Source organism: Oncorhynchus tshawytscha, linkage group LG06 (genome assembly GCF_018296145.1).
Source record: "Oncorhynchus tshawytscha isolate Ot180627B linkage group LG06, Otsh_v2.0, whole genome shotgun sequence".
In the NCBI taxonomy this organism is placed as follows: domain Eukaryota; kingdom Metazoa; phylum Chordata; class Actinopteri; order Salmoniformes; family Salmonidae; genus Oncorhynchus; species Oncorhynchus tshawytscha.
Genome location: NC_056434.1, coordinates 16728943 through 16749335, shown reverse-complemented (window position 1 = coordinate 16749335; position 20393 = coordinate 16728943). Strand labels below are relative to the sequence as shown.

Sequence of the window (20393 nt, the reverse complement as noted above, 5' to 3'; positions counted from 1 at the left end):
AAGACCATAGTCTGGCATCAGAGGGAAAAATTGAAGACATTTAAACAATTCCTGAGGGATCTTCTGGCTTCTGTCCTTTAGCTTCGGTTCACTGTTCACTAACGGTGACTGAGTGAGCAAAGCCTCATGCCAACACTGACAATGAACTTTGCCTGTTACATCACTTCCTCCCCTCATTGATTTTGCTGTCTGTCTAGGGAAGCATCAACATCATTAAACTGTCCATATACATGTAGAGACAACCCTACCATATTAGTGCTGCTGGGTATAAATGAACTACTTGTTCATCAGTTAAACATCCAAATGTGATAGCGCTAAATCAAGAGGAATTGATTGAGCCTGGGCCAAGAGAAACGATTAGCCAGACAGTCTCAAGCCCTAAAGTGCACAATAGATTTGGAAATGGAATTTCCCCGTAATTGGTACTGCAACTGATCTGTACTCTCTTATCCGTATAGATCCTATTAAATTACTAATGTATTCTAATTCTATGGTCTTATCACTGTTATGATAGAATGGTTGTTTCTATGGCAACATCTTTCTCCTGTGTGGACAGCCAGTGTGTACTTTCAGATAGCAGGCATGGCAGGGACACAGCTGAGATGATAAATGTGTTCCCATACAGTGAAATAAATGATCCATTGACATGGCCAGTTTTCTTGCACCGAAATATCCTCAAAACTACGGTATGGATATGTCAACCTGAGGAATAGATACGTTTTTTTTGGGGGGGGGGGGCGTGTTAGTTATGTGGTTTCATTAGTGCAGTTTGTCACCCTTGCCATGTTAATTCAAGGCAGACTCAACGACGATGACTCACTGTTTGAATCAGGGGGCTTTCGGAATATGCAAGAGGAATATTCTCGTTTGTTTAATGTAACGTCCTCTGACGCATTGTTGTGGGAATACCCATGTTGCCACATTTTATCCATCTGTTCAGGGGGACATATTACTTTTCGCTTCCTTCTTCAAACATTCATCTTCATTGCTTTGGCTTGTTTCATTTTTTATGAGTCTGACTGAGCCCGTCTCATGTGGTCCCATGGGGTTGTTTCCAGTGAGGCGTCTTTCCATGATGCACAACATATTTCCTGTTTTGCATCTTTAATTCAAAAGAGTTCTCACTGCATTCTTGCTGTGTGTAGGTGGTTCATCTAGATAAGACTTCAGAGCATTCTCTTCCGCAGAGCTGCCCTTATTCGAAACTCAGTGTTGCTCTCACCACTCTAACCTGAGCAGACAGTTTGCCTTGAAGCCAAACTCACTTAATGTAATGTGTGGTAAATAGTTAGTTGTCCTCTTTGTGTGTGTCTGTACACTGACAGCTGTCCAGACACTTGCCCCTGACCTCAAAGGACACCGCAGCAATCACCAATGATATTCTGCCTCTTGATCCTCGTGAACTAGAACATGATTACAATGTTTATATTGGGTTTCCTATACTGATGCATAGTGTAAGGGCTTAAGAACCACTGGCTTCCTGATTTGTGTACAGTAGAAGAATCTATTCCCTGGAATTGATCATCCACTGAAGTATTTTCTAACAAGTACAAGTGTAATTTCTTCCCTTGAAGGCACCAAAGAGATTTGAAAAGAAACTGCACTGTGTGGTCCTGTCCATGAACAACCCCTAGCGGCTAGCTCCTTCCCCCTCGGGATTTGGGTGGAATTATTGCCATATTATGTACACTTATCCAGTCCTCTCAGATCTACAGAGGTGTCTACCAACTGCACAGACGTCTATTCCACATTGGTTCAAATTTAATTTAATTGAAATGACGTGGAAACAAGTCTGATTCAACGAGTGTGTCCCCAGTGGGTCAGGGCTAGCGCCCTCAAACTCAACTCTGGATCTCGAAGCCAGTTCCACTGTGTTTTTTTCATTGTTCTCCTCTAATAAGGGACTGATTTAGACCTGGGACAATGGGTGTAATTAATTGTCAGGTGGAACAGAAAACCAGCAGGGTCCGGACCTTGTAGGGTAAGAGTTGAATACCCCTGGGCTAGGGTTTCTTTCTGGACAGGACCTATCTCTGCAAGATATCCATTCTGTCATCATTCTGCATGTAGCTAGGTTGTTTTGGACATAGTATGCTAGCTTTTAATGCTATGTGGTTGTGTTCTTGCTATGGCGAAAGATGTGAATAGACTTTTCTCTTTTTGATCTCTGTCTTCAACAAAGTTGATCATCTCCATGTTATGCTGTTAAAAAGCCAAAACATTTTGTCTTTGCATTTCAGGCGTACGATCGCTCAGAGAGCGAGGAGGTATCCGTCATCACCCAGCTGGTGAAGAAGATTCTCATCATCATATCCCGACCGGCGAGGCTGCTCGAGTGCCTGGTGAGATGGAGAGAAAGTCTCATTCTGATTGAAAATGAGAGCGATTCTGTTGAGAGCGATGGAAAGCCGTCTCTCTTAATCTGTTGTTGCTTGGGGAATTGAAGGTTTTTAAGCCACTGCATTGCCAATAAGCTCTTTCATGGCTAGGTGATTTTATTCACCTTAATCCAATCTAATTTAATGGGCCTTGGATGTAATTGGCAGGAATTTGACCCGGAAGAGTTCTATCATCTGCTGGAGGCAGCCGAGGGTCATGCCAAAGAGGGCCAGGGCATCAAGACGGACATTCCACGTTACATCATCAACCAACTGGGCTTGACTCGCGACCCCCTTGAAGGTATTGGTACATCTTTTGCCATAACATTGACCTGAATTTACCGCACTTGAGGCAGACATCCAGAACCAGTAAATATCATGCATTGTTGTTCAATCATATCTTTCTCCCCTGCTCTTTTAGATATGGTACAGCTTGAACAGTCTGCTCCGTCAATGACAGTGAAGTTTGATGAGTCGGTGGAGGTAAGGAGTTAGCCACCCTGATAGAGCCTGCAGAATAAAATAACAGGACTTTCAATTAACAATATAGGTTCTGATAGCAGATTTGTTTACATTACTTAATTTAGTAGTCTGGCTATGTAATCATACCTGTGCCAGTCGGATAATGAGTTCCTGGGCACCTTCTTTATAATGTGAGCCTCCTAACTTGTCGTGACTTGACTTTAACATTAATCTGAAGACTGTTATTTATCTAATTACCTAAATATGTTTAATTGTTATCCAATTAAATTAATCATGTAACAATTAACTCATTAGGTTCTGGGGCACCACGAGAGTGGTTCTTTAAAGAGTTACCATCTCCCGAATGAAACTCTAAAGGTCTTTACCTATCACATCTATAAATAGTCAACTTATTAATCATAAACTTGTATCATATCATCATTCTGAACAGTTGTAACCCTCCTTGCATCTGCAAAAACCTGAGCCTCATGATTCAGTACTACACAAATTGGTTTATTTATTTATTTACAAGCTAAGTAAATGGTAATACAGAATTAACATACACACTTCATGAGTTAAAAACCGGTCCCTAGAGGAATGACAATATGGCTGCTTGTTACAAAAGAGATGGGGATGGGGGGGGCAGAGGGGGACAGAGACACTTAACCTTAGTACATTTAGAAACTACTCATTTACTGTATCATATACTTTGCACATGAACCGCCGCTCTCTTTGAGTAAGAAATCATGAATGTTACGTGAAATTCCATATCTATCTCGTTGGACAGGGCCTTGGAATGGGGGTTGGGCCTTTTCGTGGCACACTTGTAAGGCTCTGATTGTCCAAAAAAAGGGTTCCAACAACTCTTTTACTGTTTTTCTTCTCTGTAGTTGTCCGGTATCCGGTGACTTGTCATGTAGTCCTGAACAGAACTACAGAATTGGTTTTCCTTCCATTCGCCCCTGAAGATGCTTCTTTGAAGATAGGCTAGCCAGCCGTGTCGATGGTTCCCAGTGGGGTGATGAGAGTAGCGTAATACGATGGTTTGAACAGAGTAGTAGAATAGTTCCACTTAAATCCACTTTCGTTAGGACAGTTAGAACAGCTAATCAGCCGTACCAGTGATTGTCCGGGAGGTGAGTTTGTCTCTACCTCGTGTTGAGATTCAGAGTTCAGACCACTTTTAAACGTGAGCTGCAGCTCTACTTCTCTCTGGCCTAGTATGTTAATTTCTTTATCCATCATTTTATACAGTTTGTTCGAAAGGGCGGTTTCATCAGGCTGACACGCCCTCTGACCTCACCCAGGGGCGTGACTTTTATCACTGTTCAAAGTTTATGTAAATCAATTATCTCTTATGGATCCTAAAATCACATCCCTCACTTAACAAAAATACTTTAATCATTTTTCATATTACATGCACAACACATCGGATGGAATTGGGTATACTTTCCAAGTTACAGTATTTCCTTCATAACATTTTTAATGACACCACAAAATAACAAACACTATGACATTAGTGTTCTATAGATTGTCTCTGACCATTCCCCATGTTCTATGTTAGAAATATTGTTCCAGTATTTGCTTTTGAATGTGTTAGAGTTTCAGTGGGGAAAGTCTCTTGAAACAAAGACACATTCCTTTGGTGAATTTGGAGAGGGAGACCTGAATCTTTTGATTTACAACAGAACGCAAGCTGTTAATCCCCACCAGTTCCATCCTCTGCACGTGAGAGGGGGTCTGGTTGAAGTTATTCATTTCAAACCTGATCTGACCTGTTTGGATTCTCGTGGACAGTCATGACACTTATCTTGTTGTTTGCACTGTTTGCAGCAGAACAAGTGTCCACAGACCCCAACGCGAAGGAAACCACTGGAGAGTGACTTTGAAACCATCAAGCTCATCAGTAATGGAGCTTATGGGTAAGCGCTAAACAGACAGGTGGTTAACCACACTAATAACTTAACAACTCCCAATTAGCTATTAGCTGACATATTTACTATAAATTAATGCACTCACCAATAGTCAGCTCAAGGTTCAAGTTAAAAGGTCAACTGTAGACTTATGTCATGATTGGTAAACATTCAGACTACTGAAAAAATAGAACACACTTCCACTTACTATGAATTAACCTACCCCTGTAGTCATGGTTTATCAATGTGGAGGTCTTGTATGACCATGGCTCTTGTCCTGTGGCGGTTGGCAGGGCTGTGTACCTGGTCCGTCACAGAAACACCCGGCAGCGTTTCGCCATGAAGAAGATCAACCGGCAGAACCTAGTCCTGAGGAACCAGATCCAGCAGGTGTTTGTGGAGCGGGACATCCTGACCTTCGCCGAGAACCCCTTCGTGGTCTCCATGTTTTGCTCCTTCGAGACACGGCGCCACCTGTGCATGGTGATGGAGTATGTGGAAGGTAATGTCATATGATGATCTACCCCAAGACTGATGTGTTTATCATGTTTCTAAAAGAGGCGGACTAATTGAAAAAGTTGGAACGGTGAATGTGTTCTTACCCATGATTTCTCGTAGCTGAAGCATAACGGTTGGTAATCTCTTGCAGGTGGGGACTGTGCCAACCTGCTGAAGAACATGGGCCCCCTTCCTGTGGACATGACCCGGATGTACTTTGCTGAGACTGTGCTGGCCTTAGAGTACCTTCACAACTACGGCATCGTCCATAGAGACCTCAAACCTGACAAGTGAGTACAGAACCATCTTTAGTCTTTACACAGCTCAAGTTGAAGAAAGTGTAGTTTGAACATTTCTCTCCATCCCCCTGCAGCTTGTTGATCACCTCTATGGGCCACATCAAACTGACTGACTTTGGCCTGTCCAGAGTTGGCCTGATGAACATGACTACCAACCTGTATGAGGGTCACATGGAGAAAGACACCAGGGAGTTCATCGACAAACAGGTGGGAGTCAGTGCTGTAAAACTTAACCCTTTATTTGTCATTTCACTATAAATAAAGTACATTCAGCTCCATAGTAAGGCATAGGACAACAATATACCGAAAATGCCAGACACATGTCTTGAATACAAAAGCACATATTCACACACTTACACCAGGTCAAATACTCAATCCAGTATAGGTGTACCATCTCATAACTACTGTGTAACTAAATGTCAATGTGTTATAAATACACATGCTAAAGGTATAAAGGTATTCAACATTATCGGTGTGGTTCTCTAGGTGTGTGGCACCCCAGAGTACATAGCCCCAGAGGTGATACTGAGACAGGGCTATGGGAAGCCAGTAGACTGGTGGGCCATGGGCGTCATCCTGTATGAGTTCCTGGTTGGATGTGTGCCCTTCTTTGGGGACACGCCCGAGGAGCTCTTTGGGCAAGTTGTCAGTGGTAAGTATCCATTGATGGAATATAAACAGTGTATAGGCTTTTTAAAATGGTGTTCAATGTGGAGATTAACGTGTGCTTGCCCGATGTACAGATGACATCACCTGGCCCGATGGGGACGAAGCTTTACCTGCAGACGCCCAGGACATGATCACACGGCTGCTGAAGCAGAGCCCTCTGGAGCGCCTGGGGACAGGTACGTAAAACCACTCTGCTACATTCCAATGTCCTACTAACACCCCACATGGAATTCATGTCCAATCTCACATGGAATTCATGTTCAATTGCTTCATTCTTAGTGGTGCGCTAGTGTAGATATTGGAACCAAGCCCTCGTCTTCCATTTCACGTCATCCCGGTCTGACGTTTTGCTGTTGGCTATTGTTCTGAAATCTGCACACATGACTGTGATCTACAAAAATACATTTTGTTCTAGGAGGAGCACCTGAGGTCAAACGACACTGCTTTTTCTTGCATCTGGACTGGAACGGGCTACTGCGACAGAAAGCAGAATTCATCCCTCAACTGGAAGCGGATGACGACACCAGCTACTTTGACAGTACGTGGCAGTCCTTCACAAGTGGTCTTTTTTTCATGTATTTTTATTTATCCTTTATTTAAACAGAGAAGTCACATAGAAATGTACATATCTTTTCCAAGTGAGCACTGGCCACGAAAGCAGCATACATAGGCTGTTCTCCTAAAACTAATAGTGTATGGCTGCGTTTAGACAGGCAGACAAATTCTGGTCTTTTGACCATTCAGTTCAGCTCTGAAAATGAGGTGATCTGATATGATTGGTCAAAAGACCAATTAGTGGAAAAAATATCAGAATGGGCTGCCTGCAGTAACACAGCCATACACAACCAAAAGGGTGCTATCAAGAACCTGAAAGGGTTCATCAGCTGTTCCCATAGGAGAACCCCTTTTGAAGAACCCTTTTTGGTTCGAGGTAGAAGAACCCTTTTGGTTCCAAGTAGAACCATTTTCCACAGACAGTTTTACCTGGAACCTAAAAGGGTTCTTCAAAAGGGTTCTCCTATGCGGACAGCCGAATAACTTTTTGTCTAAGACTATAGTTACACATGAGACATCACACAACATAAAACAGAACAATGAATGGAAGTTAACAGTGTAAAGTGCACAAGAGAACTTAAAAGAGCAGGTCTTATTAAAGGTGCTACTTAAGGTGAAAAATAATCATTATAAATTGTATTGTAATTTCAGAAAATGGCCATAAATCTACAGTTGAAGTTGGAAGTTTACATACACCTTAGCCAAATGCATTTAAACTCAGTTTTTCACAATTCCTGACATTTAATCCTAGTAAAAACCCCCTATCTTAGGTCAGTTAGGATCACCACTTTATTTTAAGAATGTGAAATGTCAGAATAATAGTAGTGATTTTATTTCAGCTTTATTTTATTTAATCACATCCCCAGTGGGTCAGAAGTTTACATACACTCAATTAGTATTTGGTAGCATTGCCTTTTAAATTGTTTAACAAGCTTCCCACAATATGTTGGGTGAATTTTGGCCCATTCCTCCTGACAGAGCTGGTGTAACTGAGTTTTGTAGGCCTCCTTGCTCTCACACGCTTTTTCAGTTCTGCCCACAAATGTTCTATAGGATTGAGGTCAGGGCTTTGTGATGACCACTCCAATACCTTGACTTTGTTGTCCTTAAGCCATTTTCCCACAACTTTGGAATTATGCTTGGGGTCATTGTCCATTTGGAAGACCCATTTGTGACCAAGCTTTAAATTCCTGACTGATGTCTTGAGATGTTGCTTCAATATATCCACATAATTTTCCATCCTCACGATGCCATCTATTTTGTGAAGTGCACCAGTCCCTCCTGCAGCAAAGCACCCCCGCAACATGATGCTGCCACCCCGTGCTTAACCGTTTGGATAGGGGTTCTTCAGCTTGCAAGCCTCCCCCTTTTTCCTCCAAACATAACGATGGTCATTATGTCCAAACAGTTCTATTTTTGTTTAATCAGACCAGAGGACATTTCTTTAAAAAGTACGATTGTTGTCCCCATGTGCAGTTGCAAACCGTAGTCTGGCTTTTTTATGGCGGGTTTGGAGCAGTAGCTTCTTCCTTGCTGAGCGGCCTTTCAGGTTATGTCGATATAGGACTCGTTTTACTGTAGATATAGATACTTTTTTACCTGTTTCCTCCAGCATCTTCACAAGGTCCTTTGCTGTTGGTTTGGGATTGATTTGCACTAAGTTACATTCAACTCTAGGAGACAGAACGCGTCTCCTTCGTGAGCGGTATGACGGCTGCGTGGTCCCATGGTGTTTATCCTTGCGTACTATTGTTTGTACAGATGAACCAGACTTGTGGAGGTCTACAAAAAAAAATTCTGATGTCTTGGCTGATTTCTTTTGATTTTCCCATGATGTCAAGCAAAGAGGCACTGAGTTTGGAGGTAGGCCTTGAAATACACCCACAGGTACACCTCCAATTGACTCAAATAACGTCAATTAGCCTATCAGAAGCCATGACATAATTTTCTGGAATTTTCCAAGCTGTTTAAAGGCACAGTCAACATAGTGTATGTACACTTCTGACCCACTGGAATTGTGATACAGTGAAATAATCTGTCTATAAACAATTGTTGGAAAAATGTCCTAACCGACTTGCCAAAACTATATATATACACACCAGGGAGTTCATATATATATATATATATATATATTAAATATGCTAAATGTCCAGGTTGGATATTATGATAGGGTCCCTGTTCCATGCATTCTGTGTTGTCATATTTTCAGCTCGCTCAGAGCGGTACCACCATTTGGCCTCAGATGAGGATGATGAAACCAACGATGAAGAGTCTTCCCTGGAAATACGACAGTTCTCCTCCTGGTCAAACCGCTTCAGCAAGGTTTGGAACATACCTCTTCAAATATTCATAATTTTGTTAGAACAGGTAAATGTCTAATATTACTAGTTAGTAGAGCATTTCTTTGTAAATAAAATAATGACCATCTTTAAATCAGTTTTCTTTGGAGCCAAGTTCACCAAACTTGGCCACCTTAGCTAATGTGGCCACTCCATACTTTCAGGTATACAGCAGCACAGAAAATCTGGCCACGCATTCCAACTTGAGCTTCTCATCGGGCCACAGCGAGGACAAGGAGGGCTGGGATGGATGTTTCACAACCTCCCCAGGAGGCGACATCCACAGACAGGAACGCCAGCACCAAGATCGCAAGGGCAGGTGAGCAGAGCCAGGCTGAGTTTATAGCCCTCTCTTTCTGTTAGGATTCCCTGTGTAGTAGTTCAAATATTTCCTTATTGGAAGCACTGCACAACAGTGGGTGAAAGTGCATAAAATAATGATTAGTTCAGAAAAGTCCAATTTAGCTGAGTAGGGTGTGCATAAATGTCCAAAATGACTATGCTAGCTTTAGATATATAATTTGGTGGGTGCTTATATCTGTCCTATTTCACACATGTACAAGTGTGTATTAACCTGTAGTGACGCCCAGCCCGTGAACGGGACCGTTATCATCATCTGACACTAATTAGCATAACGCAACAGACATAAATCTTCCTAGAAAATATTCCTATTCATGAAAATCATGAAATGTATTGGAACACAGCTTAGCCTTTTGTTAATCACCCTGTCATCTCAGATTTTCAAAATATGCTTTACAGCCAACGCTAGACAAGCATTTGTGTAAGTTTATCATAGCATAGCATTATGCCTTGCTAGCAGCAGGCAAACTTGTCATGGAAATCAGAAAAGCAATCAAATCAAATCTTTTACCTTTGATGAACTTCAGATGTTTTCACTCACGAGACTCCCAGGTAGACAGCCAAGGTTCATTTTTCCCAAAATATATTTTTTTGTAGGCGGAATAGCTCCGTTTGTTCTTCACGTTTGGCTGAGAAATCGCCCGGAAATTGCAGTCACCACAACGCCAAAAAATATTCCAAATTAGCTCCATAATATCGACAGAAACATGGCAAACGCTGTTTAGAATCCATCCTCAAGGTGTTTTTCTGATATCTATTCGACAATATATGTCGGGACAATTCGTTTTTCACTCTGACCGATTGGAGTAATGGCTACCTCTGTATTTTACGCGAGAATCTCTCTCGGAGCCACCATGTGACCACTTACGCAACGTGGCTGCCTACGGCTATTCTTCAACAGAAATGCGTAAAACTACGTCACAATGCTGTAGACACCTTGGGGAATACGTAGAAAGCGTAAGCTCGTTGATGGTACATTCACAGCAGAATAGGGAGTCATTGGAACGCAGCGCTTTCAAAACCTGGGGCACTTCCGGATTGGATTTTTCTCAGGCTTTCGCCTGCAACATCAGTTCTGTTATACTCACAGACAATATCTTTACAGTTTTGGAAACGTTAGTGTTTTCTATCCAAAGCTGTCAATTATATGCATATTCTAGCTTCTTTTCCTGACAAAATATCCCATTTAAAACGGGAAAGTTTTTTTCCAAAAATGAAAATACTGCCCCCTAACACCAAGAGGTTTAATACGCATGTGTGAATTTGACTATTATTTTTTCCATATCCCAACTCTCCCTGAGACGCCATCAGAGAGTGGGGTAATGGCCAGGGTCTACCATTTTTAATGGCGACCCTGGAGCAAGTGCCTTGCTCAAGGGCACAGCGGCAGATTTCTGACCTTGTTGGACCATTAACCTTTCAGTTACTGGCCCAACGCTCTGCCATTCGATATAATGTGTCACCATTGTTATGTCTCCTTCGAACTGACACTGCGGTTTATGTGTTGCAGCCTGCGCCCTCGGGCCTCGTCCAGTTCCTCCCAGTCTGAGAGGAGCGCCAGCCCCCTGGTGATGAGCAGCACCCACAGTCTGGAGACCATTCCGTGCTTCGCCTTCTCCACAGACGATGAAGGTGAGCTCAGGCCCAAGCCCCTCCGTCCACTCTGCTTCAAGTCTGCACAGCCTCATGGAAACCAACAGATATTGAAACAGTGCTTATGATATTTAATTGCTCATAAAACAAACAGATTTGTGTGATATCGCTTTTTTAATTCCATGTTGATAGGAGGATTAAGGACCAAGCAAGGTGCAGACTGATCAAAGAGGAAACAGTCAAAACAAAGAGTTTGAGTGTAGACGCTTCCTCTTTTGTTTTCAGTGATCTTCCATCCAGACAAAGTATTGTGTTTGCAGAGAAACTTAAGAGACATTGCCTATTTTGGTCAAAAATATAGATATATGCCCTTCTGTGCATTACAGCTGAGGTGGTTGTATCAAACCTGCATCGGATTCGTAGCAACAGCACCGGAGCGAAACACTCTTCCCCCAAGGACCACGGGGCCTCCCGACACTTTGGGATCCAGCTGGAGACGCCAGACAGTCCGAGGCTTGGGGGCAAACTACCCAAGTCTGCCACCGCCTCCGCCCTGTCTCTCGTCATCACTGCAGGTTAATTCCACTGTCATGCAAGTTTCTTCTGGGCACAGTGGTAACGCTTCAGAAGCTAAATAAGTTAGTCATACAGGGATGCTGGTCCCCAGCAGGCAAATATCACTGAATAGGGTGTGGATATGTGACAGGTGTGTCTGCACAGAGCTAATGGATTTTAAGTTACTTGTAAATGCTGAACAAGAGCAGTTTCTTGTTCTGAATTCCACCATTTTACCATACTTTTTCTAATTTCCTGAATATGAACTCATCCTTTGTGCACCTTTCCAGACGACATGCCCGGCGGCCTCCAGGCCAGCCCCATCTTAATGCGCTCCCTCTCGTCCAACCCTTCATCACGCGAATCATCCCCCAGCCGAGACCTGTCGCTTAGCCTCAGCATCCTGGGGCCACCCATCGTCATCCACAGCTCGGGGAGGAAGTACGGCTTCACTATGCAGGCCATCCGCGTCTACATGGGCGACAGCAACGTTTACACTGTGCACCACATGGTCTCGGTGAGTGCCCCGTACTATTCTGCTCCAGAATTAGCCAATAGTTGCACAATCAAAGACTGCATCACCACACAGACTTTCAGTAATTGTGATAATAATAAACCACTTTTGTTTTACAGAATGTCGAAGATGGCAGCCCAGCCCATGAGGCAGGACTGAGGGCCAATGACCTCATCACTCACGTGAATGGAGAGTCTGTGCAAGGCCTGGTCCACACAGAGATAATGGAGCTGCTTCTGAAGGTACAGAAACAAACACAATCTCAAGCCTAATGTCAAACTATACCCACACTCTTTGGGATATTATGAGCTTTAATCAATACTAATACCTCATTGGTTTTTGTGAAACCCCAAAAGAGTGGTGGCAAGGTGGCCCTTCAGACCACGGCACTGGAGAACACGTCAATCAAGGTTGGGCCGGCTCGAAAGGCCAGCCACAAGGGCAAAATGGCAAGACGCAGCAAGAAAAGCAAGAGAAGGGATAATCAGGACAGGTAAGGGAAGACATTTTGATTGTTGTGTGCTAATTTAATTCAATATAATATTAATGCCGTATTGCTATTATTATGATGTATTAACTTTGTGGGGTTGATATGAAAACGTACATTTTATATATATACTGAACAAAAATATAAACACAACATGTAAAGTGTCGATACCATGTTTAATTAGCTGAAATAAAAGATCCCAGAAATGTTCCTATACCCACAAAAAGCTTATTTCTCTCAAATTTGTTTACATCCCTGTTAGTGAGCATTTCTCCTTTGCAAAGATAATTCATCCACCTGAGAGGTGTGGAATATCAAGAAGCTGATTAAACACCATGATCATTACACAGGTGCACTTTGTGCTGGGGACAATAAAAGGCCACTCTAAAATGTGCATTTTGTCAGGCAACACAATGCCACAGATGTTTTGAGGGAACGTGCAGTTGGCATGGTGACTGCAGGAATGTCCACCAGAGCTGTAGCCTGAGAATTGAATGTTCATTTCTCTACCATAAGCCTCCTCCAATGTCGTTTTAGAGAATTTGGCAGTATGTTCAACTGGCCTCACAACCTCACAACCTCTTCACCTGTGGGATGGTCTGAGACGAGCCACCCGGACAGCTGATGAAACTGTGGTTTGCACAACCGAAGAATTTCTGCATAAATTGTCAGAATCGCCTCAGAGAAGCTCATCTGCATGCTCATCGTCCTCACCAGGGTCTTGACCTGACTGCAGTTCGGCGTCGTGACTGACTTCAGTGGGCAAATGCTCACCTTCGATGGCCACTGGGACATCAAAGGCAAGTTTTCACCTGTCCCGGGGAGATTGCAATTTGATTTGATTTGCAACTGGATCCTGGACTTCCTGATGGGCCGCCCCCAGGTGGTAAGGGTAGGCAACAACACATCTGCCACGCTGATCCTCAACACTGGGACCCCTCAGGGGTGTGTGCTTATTCCCTTCCTGTACTCCCTATTCACCTACGACTGCGTGGCCAAATACAACTCCAACACCATCATTAGGTTTGCTGACGACACAGCCTGATCACCTACAATGATGAGACAGCCTATAGGGAGGAGGTCAGAGACCTGGCAGTGTGGTGCCAGGACAACAACCTCTCAACCTCAATGTGGCAAAGGAGCTATTTGTGGACTACAGGAAAAGGAGGGCCGAGCAGTCCCCCATTAACATCGATGGGGCAGTAGTGGAGCGGGTCGAGAGTTTCAAGTTCCTTGGTGTCCATATCACCAACAAACTAACATGGTCCAAACACATGAAGACAGTCGTGAAGAGGGCACAACACCACCTTTTCCCCCTTAGCAGATTGAAAAGATTAGGAATGATCTCAAAAAGTTCAACATCTGCACCATCATGAGCATCTTTACCGGTCGCATCAACGCCTGGTATGGCAACTGCTCGGCATCTGACTGTAAGGCACCACAGAGGGTAGTGCGTACGGGCCAGTACCTCACTGGGGCCAAGCTTCCTGCCATCCAGGACCTATATACTAGGCGATGTCAGAGGAAAGCCCATAAAATTGTCAAAGACTCCAGCCACTCAAGTCATAGACTGTTCTCTCTGCTACCGCACGGCAAGCGGTACCGGAGCGCCAAGTCTAGGACCAAAAGGCTTCTTCACAGCTTCTACACCCAAGCCATAAGACTGCTGAACAATTAATCAAATGGTCACCTGGACTATTTACATTGACCGCTCTTTGTTTTCACACTGCTGCTACTCGTGTTTTATTATCTTATTATTATTTATTATGCATAGTCACTTTACACCTACACTTTACATGTACAAACTACCTTGACTAACCTGTACCCCCGCACATTGACTAGGTACCGGTACTCCCTGTATATAGCCTTGTTATTGTTATTTTTTTACTTTCAATATTTTCTTAACCAACAATGCAGTTCAAGAAATAGAGTTAAGGGACTTGTAAGTAAGCATTTCACGGTAAGGTGTTGTATTCGGCACGAGACAAATAAAAATTGGATGGCATCTTGTGTGCGAGCGGTTTGCTGATGTCAACATTGTGAACAGAGTTCCCCATGGTAGCGGTGGGATTATGGTATGTGCTATGTGCTATAAACTATGGACAACGAACACAATAGCATTTTCTCGATGGCAATTTGAATGCACAGAGATATTGTGACGAGATCCTGAGGCCCATTGTCGTGCCGCTCATCCACCGCCATCACCTCATGTTTCAGCATGATAATACACGTCACCATGTCGCAAGGATCTGTACACAGTTCCTGGAAGCTGAAAATGTCCCAGTTTTTCCATGGCCTGAATACTCACCAAACGTGTCACTCATTGAGCATGTTTGCGATGCTCTGGATCGACGTGTACGACAGCGTGTTCCAGTTCCCGCCAATATCCAGCAACTTTGCACAGCCATTGAAGAGGAGTGGGACAAAATTCCACAATCAACAGCCTGATCAACTCTCTGCAAAGAAGATTGTGGCGTGATACTAACTGGTTTTCTGATCCACGCCCCTACTTTTTATTTTTTTAAATATTTTTTAAGAGGTATCTGTGACCAACAGATGCATATCTGTATTCCCAGTCATGTGAAATCCATAGATTAGGGCCTAATGAATTCATTTAAATTGACTGATTACCTTCTATAAACTGTAACTCAGTAATATCTTTGAAATTGCTGCATGTTGTTCATATTTTTGTTCAGTGTAAATACATCCAGCAAGAGTCATACTGCAAAAGTCCCTATTCTGTCTCCCCCCAGTGTTTGATAGAGATCACTGCACACGACTGCATGGATGGATGATAAACATTTCCACAGCAGTGTTCTCCTTTTTCAAAATGGAGTTATACATCTAAGCCTTGACTTTAAGTTAAGAAACTTAAGTTATACTGTAGAAGACATTCTTAATGCACAGAGTATTCTCTCTAATTTGTTTTGTGATATTTTTTCTCTACATTTTTTGCTCTACTATTGCTCTGTCATCAGCCTCAATATCCCTGATATTATTATGCAGGCATACTCAATAAGGACATTTGTTTTGCAGCATACGTATACATTTTTAAAAAAACTCCCAGGCTGTGAATCACATACTATAAAAAAATATATATATATATTATAATAATGTAATGTCACTTGTTACCCTTCAAACCCCTTCACAACACCTTCATAACCCCGTTATAACTCTCGGGAACCAATGACTATCCCAGGCGGCGGAGCATCCTGAAGAAGCTGTCCAAGCAAAGCACAGTGATGCACAGCAGCCGAAGCTTCAACTCTGGCCTGCAGCACCACTCTGTGTCGTCCAGCGAGAGCCTGCCGGGCTCTCCCACACACAGCCTGTCCCCCGGTCCCTCCACCCCCTGTCGCAGCCCTGCCCCTGACCACCAGGCTGGAGGTAACATCAGGCCGACACCTGCAGCACTGTTACTAGTGCTACTAGCACTGTTACTATGACTACTGCTGCTGCAATTATGATTACTAGCCTACTACTACTCTGTTACTACTACTACTACTACTACTACTACTCTGTTACTATTACCACTACTGCTGCTACTGTACCATTATGATTACTAGCCTACTACTACTGCTACTACTGTTACTTTTACTACTGCTACTATTACTGTTTCCACTGCTGCTACTACTATTACTGCTACTGCTACTACTACTGTTATTACTATTACTACTCTGTTACTACTACTACCACTACCACTTCTGCTGCTACTGTACCATTATGATTACTAGCCTACTACTACTACTGTTACTACTGTTGTTACTATTACTGTTACCACTACTACTGTTATTACTATTACCTCTACTGCTACTACTACTGTTGTTATTACTACTACTACTATTACTACTCTGTTACTGCTGCTACTACTATTACTACTACTACTACTATGTTGCTATTACCACTACTACTGTTATTACTATTACCTCTACTGCTACTACTACTGTTGTTATTACTACTACTACTACTATTACTACTACTACTACTATGTTGCTATTACCACTACTGCTGCTAATGATCTGTAATTGCTGCTACTACTACTATGTTGCTATTACCACTACTACTGTTATTACTATTACCTCTACTGCTACTACTACTGTTGTTATTACTACTACTACTACTATTACTACTACTACTACTATGTTGCTATTACCACTACTACTGTTATTACTATTACCTCTACTGCTACTACTACTGTTGTTATTACTACTACTACTACTATTACTACTACTACTACTATGTTGCTATTACCACTACTACTGTTATTACTATTACCTCTACTGCTACTACTACTGTTGTTATTACTACTACTACTACTATTACTACTACTACTACTATGTTGCTATTACCACTACTGCTGCTAATGATCTGTAATTGCTGCTACTACTACTCTGTTACTATTACCACTACTACGACTATTACTGATGCTATTTCTACTTTGTTAGTACTACTTCTACTCTGTTACTACTACTACTACTTCTACTCTGTTACTACTACTACTTCTACTCTGTTACTATTACTACTTCTACTCTGTTACTATTACTACTACTCTTATTATTATTATTATTATTATTACTACTATTACCGCTACTGCTTCTACTACTGTTATTACTGCTACTGCTACTACTACTGTTATTACTATTACTACTCTGTTACTACTACTACCACTACCACTTCTGCTGCTACTGTACCATTATGATTACTAGCCTACTACTACTACTGTTACTACTGTTGTTACTATTACTGTTACCACTACTACTGTTATTACTATTACCTCTACTGCTACTACTACTGTTGTTATTACTACTACTACTACTATTACTACTACTACTACTATGTTGCTATTACCACTACTGCTGCTAATGATCTGTAATTGCTGCTACTACTACTCTGTTACTATTACCACTACTACGACTATTACTGATGCTATTTCTACTTTGTTAGTACTACTTCTACTCTGTTACTACTACTACTACTTCTACTCTGTTACTACTACTACTTCTACTCTGTTACTACTACTACTTCTACTCTGTTACTATTACTACTTCTACTCTGTTACTATTACTACTACTCTTATTATTATTATTATTATTACTACTATTACCGCTACTGCTTCTACTACTGTTATTACTACTGTTGCTGCTACTACTACCACCACTGCTACTACTACTGTTATTATTATTACTGCCACGACTACTGGTACTAATATTACCACGACTGCTACTACTACTCTGTTACTATTACTACTACTACTATGTTACTATTACCAGTACTGCTGCTACTGCTCTGTTATTACTACTACCACTGCTACTTTATTATTACTACTACTAAACTCAGTAAAAAAAAGAAACGTCCTCTCACTATCAACTGCGTTTATTTTCAGCAAACTTAACATGTGTAAATATTTGTATGAACATAACAAGATTCAACAACTGAGACATAAACTGAACAAGTTCCACAGACATGTGACTAACAGAAATTGAATAATGTGTCCCTGAACAAAGGGGGGTCAAAATCAAAAGTAACAGTCAGTATCTGGTGTGGCCACCAGCTGCATTAAGTACTGCAGTATCTCATCATGGACTGCACCAGATTTGCCAGTTCTTGATGTGAGATGTTACCCCAGTCTTCCACCAAGGCACCTGCAAGTTCCCGGACATTTCTGGGGGGAATGGCCCTAGCCCTCACCCTCCGATCCAACAGATCCCAGACATGCTCAATGGGATTGAGATCCAGGCTCTTTGCTGGCCATGGCAGAACACTGACATTCCTGTCTTGCAGGAAATCACGTATAGAACGAGCAGTATGGCTGGTGGCATTGTCATGCTGGAGGGTCATGTCAGGATGAGTCTGCAGGCAGTGTACCATATGAGGGAGGAAGATGTCTTCCCTGTAACGCACAGCGTTGAGATTGCCTGCAATGACAACATTCTCAGTACGAAGATGCTGTGACACACCACCACAGACCATGACGGACCCTTCAACTCCAAATCGATCCCGCTCCAGAGTACAGGCCTCGGTGTAACGTTCATTCCTTCACGATAAACGTGAATCCAACCATCAACCCTGGTGTGACAAAACCGCGACTCGTCAGTGAAGAGCACTTTTTGCCAGTCCTGTCTGGTCCAGCGACAGTGGGTTTGTGCCCATAGGCGACGTTGTTGCTTGTGATGTCTGGTGAGGACCTGCCTTACAACAGGCCTACAAGCCCTCAGTTCAGCCAATTGCAGACAGTCTGAGCACTGATGGAGGGATTGTGCGTTCCTGGTGTAACTCGGGCAGTTGTTGTTGCCATCCTCTACCTGTCCCGCAGGTGTGATGTTTGGATGTACCGATCCTGTGCAGGTGTTGTTACACGTGGTCTGCCACTGCGAGGACGATCAGCTGTTGGTCCTATCTCCCTGTAGCGCTGTCTTAGGCAGATGAGCAGGGACCCTGGGCATCTTTCTTCTTTTCTTTTTTCCAGAGTCAGTAGAAAGGCCTCTTTCGTGTCCTAAGTTTTCATAACTGTGGCCTTAATTGCCTACCGTCTGTAAGCTGTTAGTGTCTTAACGACCGTTCCACAGGTGCATGTTCATTAATTGTTTATGGTTCATTGAACAAGCATGGGAAACCATGTTTAAACCCTTTACAATGATGATCTGTGAAGTTATTTCGATTTTTACTAATTATTTTTGAAAGACTGGGTCCTGAAAAGGGATGTTTCTTTTTTTTGCTGAGTTTACTATTACCACTACTGCTGCTACTGCTTCAACTACTGTTATTATTATTATTATTATTATTACTACTACTACCACTGCTACTACCACCACCACCCCTACTACTACTACTACCACCACCACCCCTACTACCACTACTACTACCACCACCGACACTGCTGCTACTACTACCACCACCACCCCTACTACTACTACCACCGACACTGCTACTACTACTATAATAGTACTACTGCTGCATCTATTACTCTGTTACTACTACCACCACTGCTGCTACTACCACCGCTGCTACTACTACTATTACCACTACTGCTGCTACTGCTTCAACTACTGTTATTATTATTATTACTACCGCTGCTACTACCACCAACACCCCTACTAGTACTACTACTACCACCGCCACTGCTACTACTACTATAATAGAACTACTGCTACTGCTTCTATTACTCTGTTACTACTACCACCACTGCTGCTACTACCACCACCACCCCTACTACTACTACTACCACCGACACTGCTACTACTACTATAATAGTTATGCTGCTGCTACTGCTTCTATTACTCTGTTACTACTACCACCACTGCTGCTACTACTACCACTGCTGCTGCTGCTGCTACTACTACTATTACCACTGCTACTGCTACCCTGTTACAACTACTTGTGTCTGCTACCACTGTTGCTGCTGCTTCTACTATGGCTACAGTCACTACTGTATTACTAAGGCTGCTACCGCTACCACTGTTGCTGCTGCTTCTACTATGGCAGCAGTCACTACTGTATTACTAAGGCTGCTACTGCTACCGCTACCACTGTTGCTGCTGCTTCTACTATGGCTACAGTCACTACTGTGTTACTAAGACTGCTACTGCTACCGCTACCACTGTTGCTGCTGCTTCTACTATGGCTGCAGTCACTACTGTATTACTAAGGCTGCTACTTTGACGAATAAGCTTATCTCCCAATTTTTCTTGCAATATGACTTTGTCCATTTTATTGTTAATGACAATGCAGTAATCCCTTTGAGTTGGACTGTAAGCTGGTGGTTTTAATCAGG

At 42.7% G+C, this 20393-nt stretch overlaps 1 protein-coding gene across 1 annotated transcript in view; it reads left to right on the top strand.

Moving 5' to 3' along the window:
* LOC112253268 (microtubule-associated serine/threonine-protein kinase 3) overlaps positions 1-20393 on the top strand; it is a 53069-nt gene that overhangs the window by 29898 nt on the left and 2778 nt on the right. The window contains 18 exon segments of the mRNA XM_042323025.1: positions 2241-2342; positions 2547-2679; positions 2800-2861; positions 4674-4762; positions 5047-5255; positions 5403-5541; positions 5625-5757; positions 6037-6202; positions 6294-6395; positions 6635-6757; positions 8984-9096; positions 9278-9432; positions 10984-11105; positions 11453-11641; positions 11912-12138; positions 12255-12377; positions 12492-12628; positions 15822-16009. Coding sequence (XP_042178959.1) covers positions 2241-2342; positions 2547-2679; positions 2800-2861; positions 4674-4762; positions 5047-5255; positions 5403-5541; positions 5625-5757; positions 6037-6202; positions 6294-6395; positions 6635-6757; positions 8984-9096; positions 9278-9432; positions 10984-11105; positions 11453-11641; positions 11912-12138; positions 12255-12377; positions 12492-12628; positions 15822-16009 — 2512 coding nt within the window.